The sequence below is a fragment of the Sorex araneus genome, chromosome 5 (genome assembly GCF_027595985.1).
Source record: "Sorex araneus isolate mSorAra2 chromosome 5, mSorAra2.pri, whole genome shotgun sequence".
Classification (NCBI taxonomy): Eukaryota; Metazoa; Chordata; class Mammalia; order Eulipotyphla; family Soricidae; genus Sorex; species Sorex araneus.
Window position 1 is genome coordinate 155,879,670 of NC_073306.1, and position 17,522 is coordinate 155,897,191.

Below are 17,522 nucleotides of genomic sequence, written 5' to 3' on the forward strand. Positions count from 1 at the left end.
TGTCAATAAACTGCTCTTGGTAAGTTCTTGAACTACCCCATGGCTCAGCCCCACTAGGTCTGGGTTTGAGCACCTCCTCCTAAGCTAACTTTCTTGGAGAAAGTTAGTTTTCTCCAAGACCAGTATATCTAAACCCAAGAGGGTGCCAGGAAAGATGGTAAAGGTCGTTTCTGTCTAAAAGCAAAGGAAAAGCTAAAGCACCAACAAACATTTTGCTCTCTACATTTTTTCCATTATAATTGTGATTCTATCTACACATCAAGTCAATTTAGGTAAACTATAATTGATGTCCCACAGGATGACAAATGAGCATCCTAGAATTTTTTTTTTCCTGAGTCTTTCTGTGCTATATTTTTGGGAGACTTGAAGAACATTACTTATTTAGTAAAAAAATAAAATGTCAAATCTTGATCACAAACTTTAGTAACTTTTTTTTTTAAGAAATCAGATTTTAGGGGGCTGGAGCGATAGCACAGCAGGGAGGGCGTTTGCCTTGCACGTGGCCGACCCGGGTTCAATTCTCAGCACCCCATTTTGTCCCCTGAGCACCGCCAGGGGTAATTCCTGAGTGCAGAGCCAGGAGTAACCCCTGTGCATTGCCGGGTGTGACCCAAAAAGAAAAAAAAATCAGATTTTAGGATTATATGGGGGGAGTTGTTCTATGAGATATAAATGTTACTTGCTAAGTCTAGGCTAAAAGCTAGACAGGTCTTCAACGTCTTATCCTCAATTATGAATTCCCTTCTGAGAAACAGTGAACGAGGACACCTCTATAGCCGCCTCCCAGCAGACTATCAGGCTGGGCCTCAGATGTGGGAATTAGTGACTCTTCAGAGTGGTGGCTTTATTTTGCCGTGTAGAGGCAGTAAGCCTGTGCATCTGGATATTATCATGTGCTCAGGTAAAGGGTACCTAGTATTACTTTCAGTTCTTATAAAAACAAAAGGGAAAATTCCTAAATGCTCATTGCTTACTTTTTGGCAACTCTCGATGAACTCGTCAATGGTAACAACTCCATCTTTGTTTTTGTCCATTTTCTGTTCAGAAAGGAAAAAAGAAACATCTTTATTCAGACTTACCCTTGGTGACACTCAGATCCATCAAATAAACAAGAAGCTAATGGAGTGAAAGCCCCATTGTGCATGTTATGGGAACAGGCCTTTAGAAGGCAGATTAGGGATTTCTTTGCAATGAGAACCAGAGGACAAACTTTCAAGTTTCTATTAAAAGACCTTTCTCAGTACAACAGCCTGGATCTCATATACTGCCCACAGAAAAATCCTCTCTCTCTCTCTCTCTCTCTCTCTCTCTCTCTCTCTCTCTCTCTCTTTCTGTGACACAGCTTAAGGCAATTTGCTTTCAGAGCCTTGGTTTGTCATCTGCAAAATGGGGCTAATAAGGATTTGTAACCTGATCAGATATTTAAGAGAATTGGAAAAAAAAAGTGAGGCAAGTGAAAAAAGTGCTCATTGTCACTCATGATTAGGAAAATGTAAATAAACACAACACAATTTCGTTTCATGCCTGTGAAAGTGGCGCATATATAAATGTCTATAAACAGCCAGGGCTGGGGTGGTGAGAATGGAACCCTCATCCACTGTTGGGTGAGGTTGTTTTCTGGTTCAACCTCTATGAAAAAATATGGAGATCTGTCAAAACTGGTATCGAATTACTACATGACCCAGCTTCACTTCTTGGCATCTCCCCCAAACACAGAAACATACATGTGAAAGGCTATATTCACACCTATGTTCATCGCTGCACTTAATACAGTAGCCAAATGCTCAAACATGAATAAATGGAGTAAGAAGTTGCATTGATTCATTATGGAATATGATGCATGTCAAAGAATTAAATCACGCAACATGGATTTTTTTTTGGGGGGGGGGATGGGGCTCACATCCATGGATGCACAGGGATTACTCCTGGCTCTGCACTCAGGAATTACTCCTGGCAGTGCTCAGGGGACCATATGGGATGCTGGGAATCGAACCTGGGTCGGCCATGTACAAGGCAAATGCCCTACCCGCTGTGCTGTCACTCCAGCCCTCCATGCAACATAGATGGCATGGGGAATGTGCTAAGTCAGAGGGAAGGGTTGATACAGAATGATCTCTCAGAGGTGGAACTTGAAGATACACAGAAAGGAGCACCAGAGGGCCAAAGGCAACTTAATAGGAGGTCTAGTCCACACAGCTGATTTGTTCAGGGAGGAGCGGTTGGAATTGGGAAGGGGCATTAGAGTCTTAAGGGAGGGAGGTGGATGCATTGGTGATGAGTGTGTTTTCGGTATTATACTCAGGAGAAACCACTAACAAAGTTGCAAACCACAGAATCTCAAAAAAATAAAATAACTGCCTCCCCCACAAGTGCATGTAAAACATGGCAATTGCTTAGTGTTTTGCCTAGTGAGTGTTTAGTAAGTGTAGTTAGGCAGCGTTATGATAAATTTAAATCCAGAATTGTTACCTGGGTGGAGAATATTGTTTGGGGGCTGTGCTCTGACTCTTTGCTCAGGGCTCATTCCTGGCAGTGCTCGGGGGACCATGCCGTGCTACAGCTCAGACTGGGCTGATTCACGGCAAGCACCTGAGCCCTGCTACTCTCTCCAGCTTCTCTCCAGTAACTTAGTCTCTGCGTTCTTTTAACTTTTGAAACTTGGCGAACATCAAATTTTTTTCTCAATTTTCTCTCATCGTTTTATTATAGAGGGGGTACACACCCCGAGGTGGCCAGATCCTACTGCTGACTGCTCAGGGGTCACTCCTGGTGGTGCTTGGGGGGATAATCGGGGTGCCAGGGTCAGCTGCATGCAGGACAAGCACCCTGCCCACTGAATTATCACTCTGGCCCCTGTTTTCTCTCCACTTGTATTTGCATTCCTACCTGGAAAAATGTTTCCACGTGCTGTCTGGGAGCGTCTTCCTTGAGGACAGGATATGTGCATTTACCCATCATGTCATAGATCGCCTTCATTATATCAAGCATTTCCTGGAAAGTGAAAGACACATGAGGCAGCAAAACTGTGCATGGCAGACTACAAATGTGCCAGATTGTTCCTTTCAAATCACCCAACTGCAAAACCTTGACTTGCCTTTAAATCTTAATCCAGTGCCTCTGGTTGTCTCAGAAGGCCAAGAGTTTTGTGCTTTAAAAAAACAAATCAGAAACTAAGAACTTTGATCTTAGTTTTCAAGTAAATTCCCACACATCAGGAACGGAATTTTCTGGGTTTTTTTTGTTGTTGTTGTTCGGGGGTATGCTCTTGAGCAGTGCTCAGGGACTCCAGGGGCTAGTCCAGGCGGTATTTGGCCATCCAGCCCATGGTTCAGGGCAGGACCTGAGGGTGTGTGATGCTGGTTGGACTGTCCTCTGGCGGGCACCACGAGGACCATCCCGGCGGGGCCTGGGCTATAGCAAAACCACGCTGGGCAAGCACCTTGAGATTTTCTTATTATTTTTAATTCAAATCTATTGATTGACTCATTTTCCATCTTAGTAAAAGCTAATATCTTTTAGACATTTATTGTGCCATTTGTTTCCTTCACGTAAAAGTCTCTGGATTAAGTTAATGGGTATTATTAACTATCTACTTTTGAGCATATTCAGTTCTATTGTAGATGATCAAGTAATCATAACTTACAAATCATTGGTGAAACCTTGCAAGATGTTTTATTTATCAAGTATATACATTTTTGACCTTTGCAAAAAAAAAAAAAAGGCCTATCAGACAAATTCATGATATTGGCCCAGGTTGTCTTGATTTTCAGAAGGGTTGTGTTTTGTTTTGTTTAGGGTTGTTGTTGTTGTTGTTGTTGTTGTTTGCCCAATATTTAACTTCATGGAAAGCAAATGAGGCAATGAGAAGGAGGAGGTATGGACATTGAACCCTTCCCCTCCCCAGCCAGGGTCCAGGTACCTATATAGTCCATCAACCTTGCTTATTCTGTCTTAAGTTTATAATCATATTCCAGGGATGGGGATTTTTTCTTTTCTGCCAAGGGTCATGTGGATATTTTAGCATTTCAGACCATACAGTATATGTCGCTAATCTTGGGAGATGGCCCGAAGCTTCCTTGTCTATCATGTTCTAGGCCCGGACCACGTAATTTCACAGGACAGTGACTCCCCATCCCAGACTGTCCCATTGCTTCACCTTGCTTCTTTGTTTTGAGTTGACCCATGGAGCTATCTAGAAGGGTGGGAATGCATGTACTGTCCCTCAGGCTCAGTCCCCACCCCTCCAGCCCCCTCCCCACTCCAGCCTCACCAGAGTAGATCCTTGATATTCCTCAGCACAGCCTCTGAGTAACACTAGGAAGTCGCCAAAGTAAGTTGGCTAACCCATAAAATATGACTATCTTAATTCAGCATATAACCTTCTTTCTAAGATAACCTGCCTGGAAGAATATTACAGCACGTAATTTCCTATGCAGTGTTGCATCATTAATAATGATAGTAAAGTTGACTTTCTTTTTAGGGGAAAAATGATTTTAAGTCAAATTTTGTGACATAGTTCGGCACATTTTCTTTTCATCTATTACATTCACTATCTTTATTTCAGTTACGGTATTTAGTAAAATGTAAGGTGATAATGCACTCTTCATGTTACATTTTCACTTTAGAGATTAACCACGAATTAGTCTTACCCATGACAAATTTTATTTTATATTAGAATACTTATCCAACTAACATAATATTTTGGATTTTCTGAACAAAAAAATTGTCATTCAGTAATGGCTCTTGTTTAACAGTGTGAAGTAAAAACAATGAAAATTGTCCAAAGCATAGTTGTACTGGTGATTTCTTACCTCCTTAGTGATGTACCCGTCTTTGTTGATGTCATACAAATTAAATGCCCAGTTGAGTTTTTCTTGTACTGTCCCCCGAAGCAAAATGGAAAGACCCTTGATGAAATCCTTAAAAAACAAAAAACAAACAAAAAACACAACCCATTTATGACATTTCTCTAAGAGTAAAACACAAATCAGTGCATTCTCAAATGATAGAAGATTAAATACACTCTAAGCTTTGAATCAATTATTTAGTAGATGATCTATATATTCCTGATCATCTCTTTCTCAAGAAGCACATTTGTTGTAAATATTGTCATCTTCTGATTGGAAATTGTTATCCAAATCAGTTGTGAAACTAGAATTATTGTCAGAACAGACCCTCCAGTGTTGTGACATATATGATTAAGTGTAGACGTGTGCAAGTAGTTTAATGCTGCAAGTACACAGAGTTCTTTCCTGAAAAGAATGTCACGCTGTATCTTAAACATACAAGCACACATACAGAACACACTTTCCTCAAAACCATCTGCTAACAAGAAACATGGGTGGCGGCATCGCTGGGTGGTGGTGTGCCTGCAGTATGTGAGGCTTTGGGTTATAAAAAACAAAACAAAACAAAACAAAAAACAGAAAAAAAGGGTAAGAATTGTGGAAATGTCCTTGAGATCGGAGCCATTTGTGCTCTTTTCTTAGCAATCAAATGATAGCAGACATGATGTGGGCAGCGTGTAAGAGGCGGAGAAGGAATGGTACGGAGGATAAGAAATGGAGGTTTAGTGAAGGGGTCAGAGCCACTGGGTGAGAAGGTTGGAGGGTAAAGGACCTCCTTCATAGTATTTTCCTTGTCACCTACTGCGGGGAGATTATTAAAATACATAAATGTATTTCACAGGAGACTCAAGCATAATGACATCCTTTGGAGTTGTGCATTTCAAATTTTTACATGGAGCAGCCTGTGTTTCTGGGCACCAGCTGCACTGCTTGATGAAGGAAGGGCTAGTTAGGAACCTTTTCTTCCCAGTAGTACTACTCTATTTTTCTCTTTTTTTCCTTCTAATGGACATTTCCAATGAGTTCTCTGTAAAACTGACCCCAACCTGAGAGTAAGATGTATTTGGAGGACAAGGCTGGTAGCATCTGAATAATCTCATTTTAACTGCACCAAACCTTGTCTCTCTGGTCACTGGCTTTGGATGGCGAGCACTGGGATATCAGTTTGGTGACCCATGGCAGCTCTTCTCAAGGACACAGCCTACTAAACTAACGTGTGGTTGAGACCACTTTTAGACTGAACCCATTGAAGGCCTATCTCTAGACTTTAGGATACTGGTGGGGAAATACAGATATCTATTCAGGTAGTGGTACCTAGCATGGACCTCCTTTACAGGTTCCAGGTATTGAATCTGGATTTCTGCCTCTTTCTCTGATCTCCCCTGGTCCTCTAAGGGAGGCCAGTTCTGGATCTCATCAGGAAATTCCCACAGCCTGCAAAAGAATGTTACATCTGTGGCCAAAATTTTGAATATTATGAAGTATCGGCACTGAATTTTGGTTTCTGCTCTGTTAGAATTAAGGCCAAAGAAGGCAGAAGGCATTATGAATTGACTTACTGAACCCATCCTTGTTTAGAAGTGAGTTGTAGTTATCTATCAGATTTCTCCTTAAAGTCTCTGCAGGTCACTGTGCCAGGGACGTTAGATCTCCTGCCTTCCTGCCTGGACCCAACCCCGCTGTACCCAACAATGCTTGGGGGCTGTATATTACTAGGGATTCAGGGTCACTGCATGCAAGACATGCACCTTAGCCCCTGGAATATCTCTCAGCCATGATATTTTCCACATTATGGTTTGACCTCTTTTGAATGGATTAAACATTCGAGTGGCTGAACAACACTTTAAAGGAGTTGAAATATATCATTTCAGGTCCAACCTAAACTTTGCATTAATTTAGAACTGTTAGCGGTATCAACATGTCCCCGAAACAACAGGGAATCTGGTTCCCAAGATTTCTACCTTGGTTTGACCACATAGAAGAGACGGTATATTTCTCCTGATGGAAAACAATACTAGTGATAAGGGAAATTTAGTGTTTTAAAAGGATAGTCCCAGGGCCAGAGAGAGCCAGGACACTCTCTGGGCACTTGCCTTGCACCGCCTGACCTGGGTTCTAACCCTGGAATCCCAAGCACCAGCAGTAGTGATCCCTGAGAGCAAAGTCTGAAGTAACCCTTGAACATCACTAGGTGTGACCCCCAAACAAAACAAAACAAATAGTCTAGCCACAGTCACAGGAAGTCAATAGGAAAGGAAAAGTTCTTTGGGTTGATGTCACTGGAGACTGTTAATAATGATGAATATTTATTTATTTATTTATTTATTGGCCTTTAGGGTCACACCCAGTGGTTCTGGGGGCTCTTTCTGGCCCTGTGCTCAGGGCTTACTCCTGACAGTGCTCAGAGGGCCATGCGATGCGAGGATCAAACCTTGTTTTCTTGCATGCAAAACATGTGCTCAGCATGTTGATCTACCTCTCTGGCCCCTAAAAGTTATGAGTATATACATACATAATTGTACAATACATATATGTAAATACAATGCTTAATTTATACAGAATTTACAGAAATTTGCAGTTACACAATCCTATCATATACATACATATATAGAAATTTTGCATCACTTCATTTGTGTATGCTTCAGCATACACAAAGCAAAGATGAAATGAATATATATACATATATATTCATATACATATACGTACATATTCTGTATATGAAATTTAAGGCACGGGAGAATTTTCCTATATTACTGGAAATTCATTGTGGCATCACTTAGAAACCACTTATTAGATGGAACCATTTGAATTTGCCAATTTATTTTTTATCTGTCAAGGATAGTAATTTTATAGGGCTTAATCTAATAATACTATTTCAGTGACTTCCAAAAATTTGGGGCTCAAAATCCTATCGGAATTACATTTTAAAGGGAACCAAGTCAACACACACACACACATACATATATACCAAAAACAAATTTATTTTTCCATTACTTTAACTTAAAAAATTAAATCATGAATCTCTTAATTTATTTTACTACCTACTAGAGTGCATCCTGGGAACCAAAACCCCACTTTGTCATGTGGATATAGTATAGTGCAGTTAACCATTATTACCTTTTGCTGGATATAAATTAGTTTAAACTTTTATTTATTATAAATAATTTTGTGGCAAATATTTTCTCTATCATGATTTTGAGTTTACGAAAGAAGCTAATTTCCTAGGCTAAGGGTGCTTAATTTAATACTATGACTCCAGATTTCTGATATGTGTATAGAGCCCTGGGCTAGGTTATTTCCAAGCATTATTGGTGTTTTGTTTGTTTGGGGGCTATACCTAGTAGTACTTAGGTCTTACTTCTGGTTCTGTGCTCAGGGGTGACTCTTGGCAGGGTCAGAGGATCATACAGGGTGCATGGGGTCAACCCAGGTGGCTGTGTTCAAGGAAGTGCCCTGCCCATACTATCTCTCTGGCCCCTTCCAAACATGATTTCATATCAGCCATACATAGCAAGAGGAACAAGTAGTGGTTTTGTGTTATAGACAGACATTCAGGTAAATATATGCCTGAGCCACAGCAGGTAGCCAGTGAGCATTGGAGAGGGAACTGGGAGTTTGATTGGAATTGAAATGAGGGTCTGTAATTGTACAGACACTATGACTTTAACACCTGTCATTTTTGTACCATGGAGCATAATTGTGAGCAGATATGAAATAGACTCATTGGTATTGCAGATCAGTTGCTTATTAATATTTGTAAAAATTTACAACTATAGGTACACGTAATTCTGTAGTGGATTATTGCATAAACAAGTTATAAAATGGCTTTAGCTCATGATAAAGAGACAACCTAAATGTTCAAATAGGGATGAATGGGATCAAGAAATTGTGGTATGGAATATTATGCAGCTCTAAGGAAGAACAAAACCATGCAATCTGCAGCAACGTAGATGGAACTAGAGGATGTCAGGTTGAGTGAAATCAGTTGAAATGATAGGAAGAGACACAGAATAGTCTATTTCATATGTGGGACTTGAAAACTTGAAGATATACAGCAAGGGAGCAACACAAGGCCAATGGTAGGCAAACAGGAGAACTAATCCAGACATTTGGGTTGGGGGAGGTTAAAAGGGATGGCCATTGGGGTCCTTGCAGGAGGGAGGTGAGTGATGAGTGTGGTGTTGGAATTATGTATATAAGAAACCATCACAGGGTTGTAAATCACAGAATCTCAATCAATAAAATATATTTTAAAGCTTCATTTAAAAAAAAATGGCATTAGCTTCTTCTCATGGAAGCTTTATATTATTTTTCAAAATGATTGAACCACCTTCCATTCCCATCAAGAGTACATAATCAAGATTCCTGTTCCCACACCCTGTCCAGTCCTTGATACTGCTTATGAATCATATAGGCCCTTTATTTTTATTTGGAATTCACCGTCTTGCTTCACTTTTTTTTGCATGAATTTAAAAATAAAATCACTTTCTATAAAGACAGAAAGGAAATGGCCTCTTGGTACCAGAACTCAATTCTCAAACCTGATATAAATAAGCATAAACCTCCTCCTAAATATCTACTGATCCATCTGCTAACTACTAATCTATTGGTCTATCTTACACGAGTCCAGGATCAGTTCTTGCCCATCCTAGAGACTTCGCTTAGAGCCAACTTCTCACACACAGTGACCCTTAAGGTGTGTCAAGCTCTGTTTCATTCAATCCCTTTTGGGACTTGTAGGTCAAGTGAAGTAGGAAAGCTCAGTCTCTACTTGCAGGAAAGGCAGGAAGGAAGTGTGGCCTCATGGGTCCATTTCCCTGAGGTAGAAACTTGCCCTGGAGCCACAGACCTACAGAAGCTGGGCCCGGGGTCTAGTGGTGAGCAGAGAGGGGTGCACGTGGGCGTTGGAGGTGGGAGTCTCTCTTCCATAGTCATCACGGAGTGTCTGGATGGCATGAAAGTGACGGCGGACGAATGTGCTCACAACGTTCCAGAGGCAGGAATGACACAGCATGGCCTGAGCGCATGTGAGGAAACTCAGCTGACCCCGAGGCTTCACGGGAGAGACCCTAGATCTTCAGGCCCCTCACAGGCAGGCGACAGCAACTGCTAAAAGACTGTCCGTCCTGCCTGCCCCAGTGTGAATCCTGACCCCCAGCTTTCCAGCCGGGTGACAGGTGCTGAATGTGTCTGCGATTGTCTTTCCTCAGTAGGAAATGAAAACGGCCACCTATCAGGATGGAATCAGTGAGGATGTGTCATTCAGTCATGCAATGCTTGAAATGCATGCTGTGTTCTTTTAAGTCGTCACCTGTGTAATGATTTGTAGAGTTTGCATTCTTGGAATGTATTTAATTCAGGGATTATATGTCCTAAATCCTAATTTAGGACTATCATAGCATTGTGAACAGCATTGCAAAAAATCGTTTAGCTCAATCATTTTCAGATTCACTGGCCTCCAGAAAAAAAAAAAAACTCCAACCCCCAAAAAATATTATTCAGCAAGCAACCTCCTAACCCATTTTACCTTTTCTTTTTTAAGCAAGGAAACAGGAGTGCAAGAGTGCTTGCAGTTGTACTATCTGCCCCTTCTCAACCAATACTCCGAGCTAGCCTTTGCCTGAACACGTTCAGTGATAGATTATTGCTTAATAAAATGACCAATGCCATTATCAATGAATACCATGAAAAAACACATGGAATAACTCCTCTGGTTAGATCTAACAAACGCCCAACACTGGGGAGCAGGCACCAAGCCAAGTTCTTGGCAGTCATCGCTCCTTCTTCATTTCACAGACTCTGTGAAGTAGCTCTACTCTGCTATTTACACACCAACTGTATAATGACTAACGGGAGAGAGGCAGGGAAATGGCCTTAAAGAAAGGGAACCTTTGTGGTTTCTTTGGGGCTTGAGTGATAGCACAGTGGGTAAGGCGTTTGCCTTGCATGTGGCTGACCCGAGTTCGATTCCCAGCATCCCTTAGGGTTCCCTGAGCACCACCAGGAGTAATTCCTGAGTGCAATGCCAAGAGTAACCCCTGTGCATTGCCAGGTGTGACCCAAAAAGCGAAAGAAAGAAAGAAAGAAAGAAAGAAAGAAAGAAAGAAAGAAAGAAAGAAAGAAAGAAAGAAAGAAAGAAAGAAAGAAAGAAAGAAAGAAAGAAAGAAAGAAAGAAAGAAAGAAAAGGAAGGGAACCTTGGATATGGACCATCAGGAGGGCAGCCTGATAACCCAGGTGACCTCTGCCCTGCCAGAAAATCAAGGGACACCAGAAGAGAATCCTCTCACTATCCTGCCCCCACTTTAATGCTTGCCCACCTGCCTTGTTTAGAAACATATTTAAGAAGGGTTTTAGCCTTTCTCCAGTACCTTTTTTTTTTTTTTTTTTCAGAGACCCTGCCCATAGTCTGGGAACTTTCTTTCCTTCCTGTCCATTTCCATAAACAAAGTCTTTTCTGAATCTGGCCATTTGATTCATGCCTTGACAAGAAGGCACCTCTATCTGCTCCCCCATAACAATAGAAACCCTGAGTTTACATTACCCAGAATTTACATTCACTTTAAGACAAAGTGGGGATTAGGGCCCCTCCTGGCCTTGCTCACTTTTCCTTTTGAGTTTAAGCAAGCTAACTAGAAAGCTTCATCTATTGTTGAATCAGGATATTCTCTGCAGTCCATCCTAAGATATTACTGGTACTCAAAATATATCCAATTGGGTTTAGTTTCTAGCCCCTTTTCTGGTCTAGAAATATAGAAAAAACAATTTACATAAATGCCTGAGCTTTAATTTTGATGGTGATTTATTATTTATAAATTTAGTCAGCCTGCTATTTCACCAACATGCTTATTGTATATAGCCATTACAATTTCCCAAATTATAATCAACTGCCATCACAATTACTAGAAGTTTACATAAGTATTGTAAGAGCAGTGTTAGTTAGCACTGCTGTATTATTAACACCACACTCAATTTGCATATAAAATCGGTTGCATTATTCTATAGGTAATTGATGGTGTGTTTCTAAATACATGGGTCATTTCAGTAATAAAATCACCAGAAGTTTCTGCCGAACATTCTCTGCCAACTAGCTATAGAAAGATGTAGTAGGTGACTTTGACTTTTACATTGTAGTGAGCTGGGGACTCCTGACATGAGGGACTCCATCTCTTTTCCTCTCAGCCTACCAGGGGATGGGAACTCCTTTCCATTGCTCCAAGGGGTAGACGTAACCCCTTAATAAGCACAGCCCATAAACTGTTCAGCTCTCAGAATCACTGACCCCATAATGGTGACTGTCCCCCTTCACTGCCAGCCAGTTGTTCTCCATGATCCTAAGCCAGCCGAGCATTAACTAGCTTATTTTGCTTCTGTAACTTGCTCTGCTGATCGCAGCTTTGACAGCCCATTGTCTCACTAGGATGTGATTTTTGCCTCTTACGAAGTCATCCTTGATGTGCTCAGTCCCATGAGTTCTTTGGGTCACAAGTCTGCGTGTGGTAAACAGCTTCTGTCATGCAGCTCCCAATTTGGCCTCTCTGGTGCTTATCTGAGTCTTGTGAAACTCCCTTACAACAGTAGCTCATCTGAGACTGTGCTGAATTCATCTGGCAAAGTGAACACGGGCCAGGGCTGAGTAACTGAAGCAGGCAGTCAGGCAAATAGGGCAAAGGTTCCCCGCCATGGCAACATGTTCTTGGGAGGTAATAAAACTAATAACCCCAACGCTGCTCAAAATTCACCATGTGGACACAGGAACTTAGGCCTGATTCATTTTTTCTGACACCAGCACAGACCCAGAGAAGCCTGGACATACCGTTGAGAGAAGCTCCAGGAGGAAGGAGGCCAGGAAAGGAATATCAAAGAAGACTGTCAACTATTCCCAGCTCTACCCACTGGCAACCACCCTAGCAATGGACTCTTACCTAGGGAGAAAGCCCCACGTGGGGCAGGTTGGGAGAAAGCCTGTATAAACTAATTTAAACCAAGGAAGCAGAGGCATATGCTGTCTGAGCTCATGTCCTGCCTGTGCTCATGGGTGCATGAGTGCGTATCACCCTCATCTCCCCTCTTGAGATGTGCACTTGCGAACTTTCATGTCTCATGCTGGCAGGTTTACTGGCTCCCTCTCCATTCTGGAGAAGCCCATGTTCTTTCTTAAGCATGATGCGCTCTTTCTCTGACCCCCCATCTCTCCCGCTATCCCCACCTCAAAACTTCCAAATAAGACCTTTTTTTGGGAGGGTCACACCCAGCAATGCACAGGGGTTACTCCTGGCTCATGCACTCAGGAATTACTCCTGGCGGTGCTCAGGGGACCATATGGGATGCTGGGAATTGAACCCGGGTCAGCCGCATGCAAGGCAAATGCCCTACCCGCTGTGCTATCACTTCAGCCCCAAAATAAGACCTGTTTTAACATCAATGCTCCACTGCCCGTATTTTCCTGAACTTCTTTTCTGTGTGGGGAAAGGCAGAACCCGAAAGGTCTGGAAAGGTCTTGGACTGAATTTCCTTGATAAAGTTGAGCAAACACGGACCAGGTATGAGCACCAGGGTGATCATCGGGGGGCAAGCAGAAGAAAAACATTTCAGGGATCTAGCAATTGCAAAGTTATGAGTCGCTTCTCCCTGCTATGTCCACAGACAGGACAACTGCTCTCACCTTGCCCGTGACAGGCTCCTTACCCATGTCTTTTATTCAGTCATGCCAGCTTTGACTCTTGGGAGTGACATTACTTGGTTGGATTAGATGACGTGGCTGACAGAAGCACTTGGCCCAGCATCCCTGAGGGCAGGGCCCTGACTGCATGAGGCTCTTTGTGCCCTGGCACCTGTGACTTATGTCTCAGCGAGTCCCCCATTTTTGGCTCATTCTGTCCCCACTAAGCCCTTGTGTTTAAAGAGCTGTGGGCGTGAACTTTCTGCTCCTACACAGGATTTTACTGCAGTGAGTAATGGGGTTGCTTTCCACTTCCCACTTCAATGCATCACACTTGTGTCTTCCTTTCCTTGCCAGTGTTTTCACAGCAACTAGTTTCTCATCAGCTCCCGTCTGGCCTCCTGGAACAGGGCGGCTGATCCATGTCTTGTTTTTAGGAAAGCAGCTGTGATACCTCGATTTCCCTGTGAAAAAATTTCAACAACTTCTCACCTTTTACAAGATGGTCTAGCCTGTGCATCATCCTTCCTTGGAAGTGTCAGCCCCTAGATTGCACCTCCCACTCGGCTATCTGTGAGGGGTGTGGGGGAGGGTTTGGGGCGGGGGACCTGGGGGGAGGCCTATCCTTTGTTTTATCTTCCAAGGCTTTGCAGATGCCTTCTCTTCTTTCCTGGGCCCTGGCAGGCTTTGCCTTGTCTCTGCACAGACTCCATTGCTCCTATACAGGTGCCCGATTCTCCCTTTAACTTCATTCATTTATTCCTCAAGGCATGGAGGCCTTTGAGACAAAGGATCCACTCAGAAGCCCTGGAAGCCATCGGGAGGCAGAATTCCAGACCAAGGCACTATTGGTTCCTACGGGAACCAGGGATGGACCACTTGAAGCTCATGGCTCTATTCCCCTGGGAAAGCCCCATTAACTTCTACTTGGGGAAGAATTTGGGACTAAAGAATGGGTGGAAAATATCTAGACTTAACTGTTTCCAAGATGCTACCCTGACCTCAGTCCTTCCTGGAGAGGTCTGTGTTGTCTCTGCCGTGCAGTTCTTCCTAAAGGCTCCCGGGAGTTTCCTGGGTGACAAGGTGGGGACAGTGAATGGTAAGTTTCCTTCTAGAGGCGCTGCTACCCCTTCCTCTCCTCCTCACTGTGCCTAAGCCACCCAGGGAAGCTTCATGCCAACATAACAGTGATTTGCAAGAGCATCACTGTATCACTATATCACTGTCATCCCATTGCTCATCGATTTGCTCGAGTGGGCAGTAACCTCTCCATTGTTAGACTTGTTACTCTTTTTGGCATATCGAATACGCCATGGGTTGCTTGCCAGACTCTGCCATGTGGGCGAGATACTCTTGTTAGCTTGCCAGGCTCTCCGAGAGGGATGGAGGAATCAAACCTGGGTTGGCTGCATGCAAGGCAAATGCCCTACCCACTGTGCTATATGCTTGTCGGTTATTATGGGGTTATTTTTCTGATCAGCTCCTGCTTATCCTTCCGACTTTGCAAGTTGATGGGGAAGCTTCTCTGGTAGGGAAAGAGGAAGACTCAGTTTACCCTTGCCAGCTGCGGGGAGCAGTCCTCTTTTTGACTGGCCCAGCCTACATTTCTGATTACTCGCAAATTCCTGGGCTTTTTTTTTTTTTGATAAGCAGGGAGTTACAATCATCCATCCTAAAATTCTGACCTCAGTGACTAAGAATACTAAACTCCAGAGGCAGATGGCCAGAAAGACTCAAGCCAGCCCGACCACCCTTTTGATTCCCCACGTTCTCTGTTTTACTTGACTACTGATAAGAAATGTAAAGGGCCTTTACAAAAGCCTACACGAAACTTTTAATTTAGTCCTATATGCAATTGCTCCCCACCTGGGGAGTTCCTTTATTTTATCTCCTACTTTCTAATAAACTTTCCTGCTCTCTGACTCTTAGTCCAAGCACCTTCATTTTCATTCTTGAGAATATCAACTCTGGGAATTGTGATGGAACAGAAACCCACTGTCTCGGCTCCAGCAGCATCTGCGTCATCAGAGCCCCTCTGTGGCCTTTTCTTATTGATCCAAGCCCATCATTTGTTTTCCTTTATCATGGTGCTCGATGAAATTTCTGGCTGTAAGAGTTACTCTCAACTAACTCCCCCAAAGTACCCCCAAATTTACCTTATTTCTATTATGTATTTTTCTGAACCAAATTCACCCAATGTGTGTGTATCTGTGTGTGTGTTTATGTTTGTGTGCATGTCAGAGAGAGACAGAGATAGAAGACACACACAGAGAGACAGAGACAGAAAGACATAGAGATTTCTTTGCATTACCAAGCAGTTCTCTAATACCAGCTGGGTGCTGCACAATATAACAGTCTGAACACACTCTATGTAGAGGTAGACTTAGATCCCACAGGCCAAGGGTTTAATTTTACAGGATTCCTACCTCCCTCCAGTTTAGCTTATAATAGCAAGTTCACATCTCACTTGTGCTTTGATTATAGGTTATTTGGCTCCACTACTGTGCTAGGTAGCTCACAGAATCAGATATTTGACTTACTAGATACTGATTTTTTATGGAAGGGGAAGCAGAAGAAAGGTATAGAAAGGGGGTACCAAATTTCTGTGTCTTCTCCATCAGATCACTTTCCCCATATATTCCAAGGCACATCAACTCTGGACGCTCCCCCAAATCTTCATTTTGGGGTCTACATAAAGACTTCATTACAGAGGCACAGTTGATTAAATCATAAACTACTGATGATATAAGACCCCCCAGACTATTTCCCAGCCCAGAGGTCTATTGGGCAGGAGTGAAGAGTTCCAGCCCTCAACTCTCCCCTTGGATTCTCCTGGCTACCAACTGGGCTGGAATGATAGCATGCGGCTGACCCAGGTTCGATTCCTCCATCTCTCTCGGAGAGCCCAGCAAGCTACCGAGAGTATCCTGCTCACACAGCAGAGCCTGGCAAGCTACCCATGGCATATTCAATATGTCAAAAACAGTAACAAGTCTCACAATGAAGACATTACTGGTGCCCACCCGAGCAAATCGAGCAATGGGATGACAGTGATAAATGATACAGTGATACAGTGATACCAACTGGTTTCTTAGGTGAGATCTCAGAGTCATCTAATTAACATGGCAAAAGTTTCTTTCATTGCTTTTATCTTTTTAAAACTAAGCTTTTTTTTGAGCTCTTATCCAGAAACTGGAGACTAAGTTCAAGCATACATTTCTAGTACAAAAATCATACAATACCCAAAAAGAAAGAATACACATTCTTTTCCAGTGCACACGGAACATTTTCTAAAATAGACCATGTACTGGGCCCCAGAACATACCTCAATAGAATCGGAAAAATAGAAATTGTATCAACCATTTTTTCAGACCACGATGCGCTGAAGATAGAAGCTAACCACTCACAAACACGGAAAATCAAATCAAACACCTGGAAACTAAACAATTCAATGTTGGCCAATGAGTGGGTCAGGAAGGAAATCAAGGAAGAAATCAAAAGATACTTAGAAACTAACGAGAATGAAGACACGAGCTACCAAAACCTATGGGACGCAGCTAAAGCCGTGTTAAGGGGAAAATTTATAGCTCTCCAAGCATTCCTCAGGAAGGAAGAAAGGACCCACATAGATAGCTTGACTTCACGACTCAAGACCTTAGAAAAGGACCAGAAAAAGGACTCCAAACCAGACCGAAGGAAAGAAATAATAAAAATTAGAGCAGAAATTAATGACATCGAAACCAAAAAAACAATCCGAAAGATCAATGAAACAAAGAGTTGGTTCTTTGAGAAAATAAATAAGATTGATAAACCGCTAGCAAGACTCACAAAGAAAGAAAGAGAGAAAACTCTAATAAATCGAATCAGAAATGAAAAGGGGGACATCATAACAGAAACCAGTGAGATTCAAAAGATCATTAGAGACTACTTTGAAGGTCTTTACGCCACAAAAAAGGAGAACCTAAAAGAAATGGATGGATTCCTTGATTCCTACAATCTCCCAACACTGAAGAAA

General features: G+C 42.5%; 1 protein-coding gene across 4 annotated transcripts in view; it reads right to left on the reverse strand.

The window, feature by feature from the left end:
- Positions 1 to 17,522, reverse strand: part of KCNIP4 (potassium voltage-gated channel interacting protein 4) — a 540,146-nt gene that overhangs the window by 2,808 nt on the left and 519,816 nt on the right. For all 4 annotated transcript variants that reach the window (XM_004616544.2, XM_004616543.2, XM_055139126.1 and 1 more), the window contains exons 5-7: positions 4,812 to 4,919; positions 2,887 to 2,991; positions 975 to 1,037 (exon numbers count right to left, since the gene is read on the reverse strand). In XM_004616544.2, the coding sequence (XP_004616601.1) occupies positions 975 to 1,037; positions 2,887 to 2,991; positions 4,812 to 4,919 (276 nt within the window). The remainder of the gene's footprint in view (positions 1 to 974; positions 1,038 to 2,886; positions 2,992 to 4,811; positions 4,920 to 17,522) is intronic.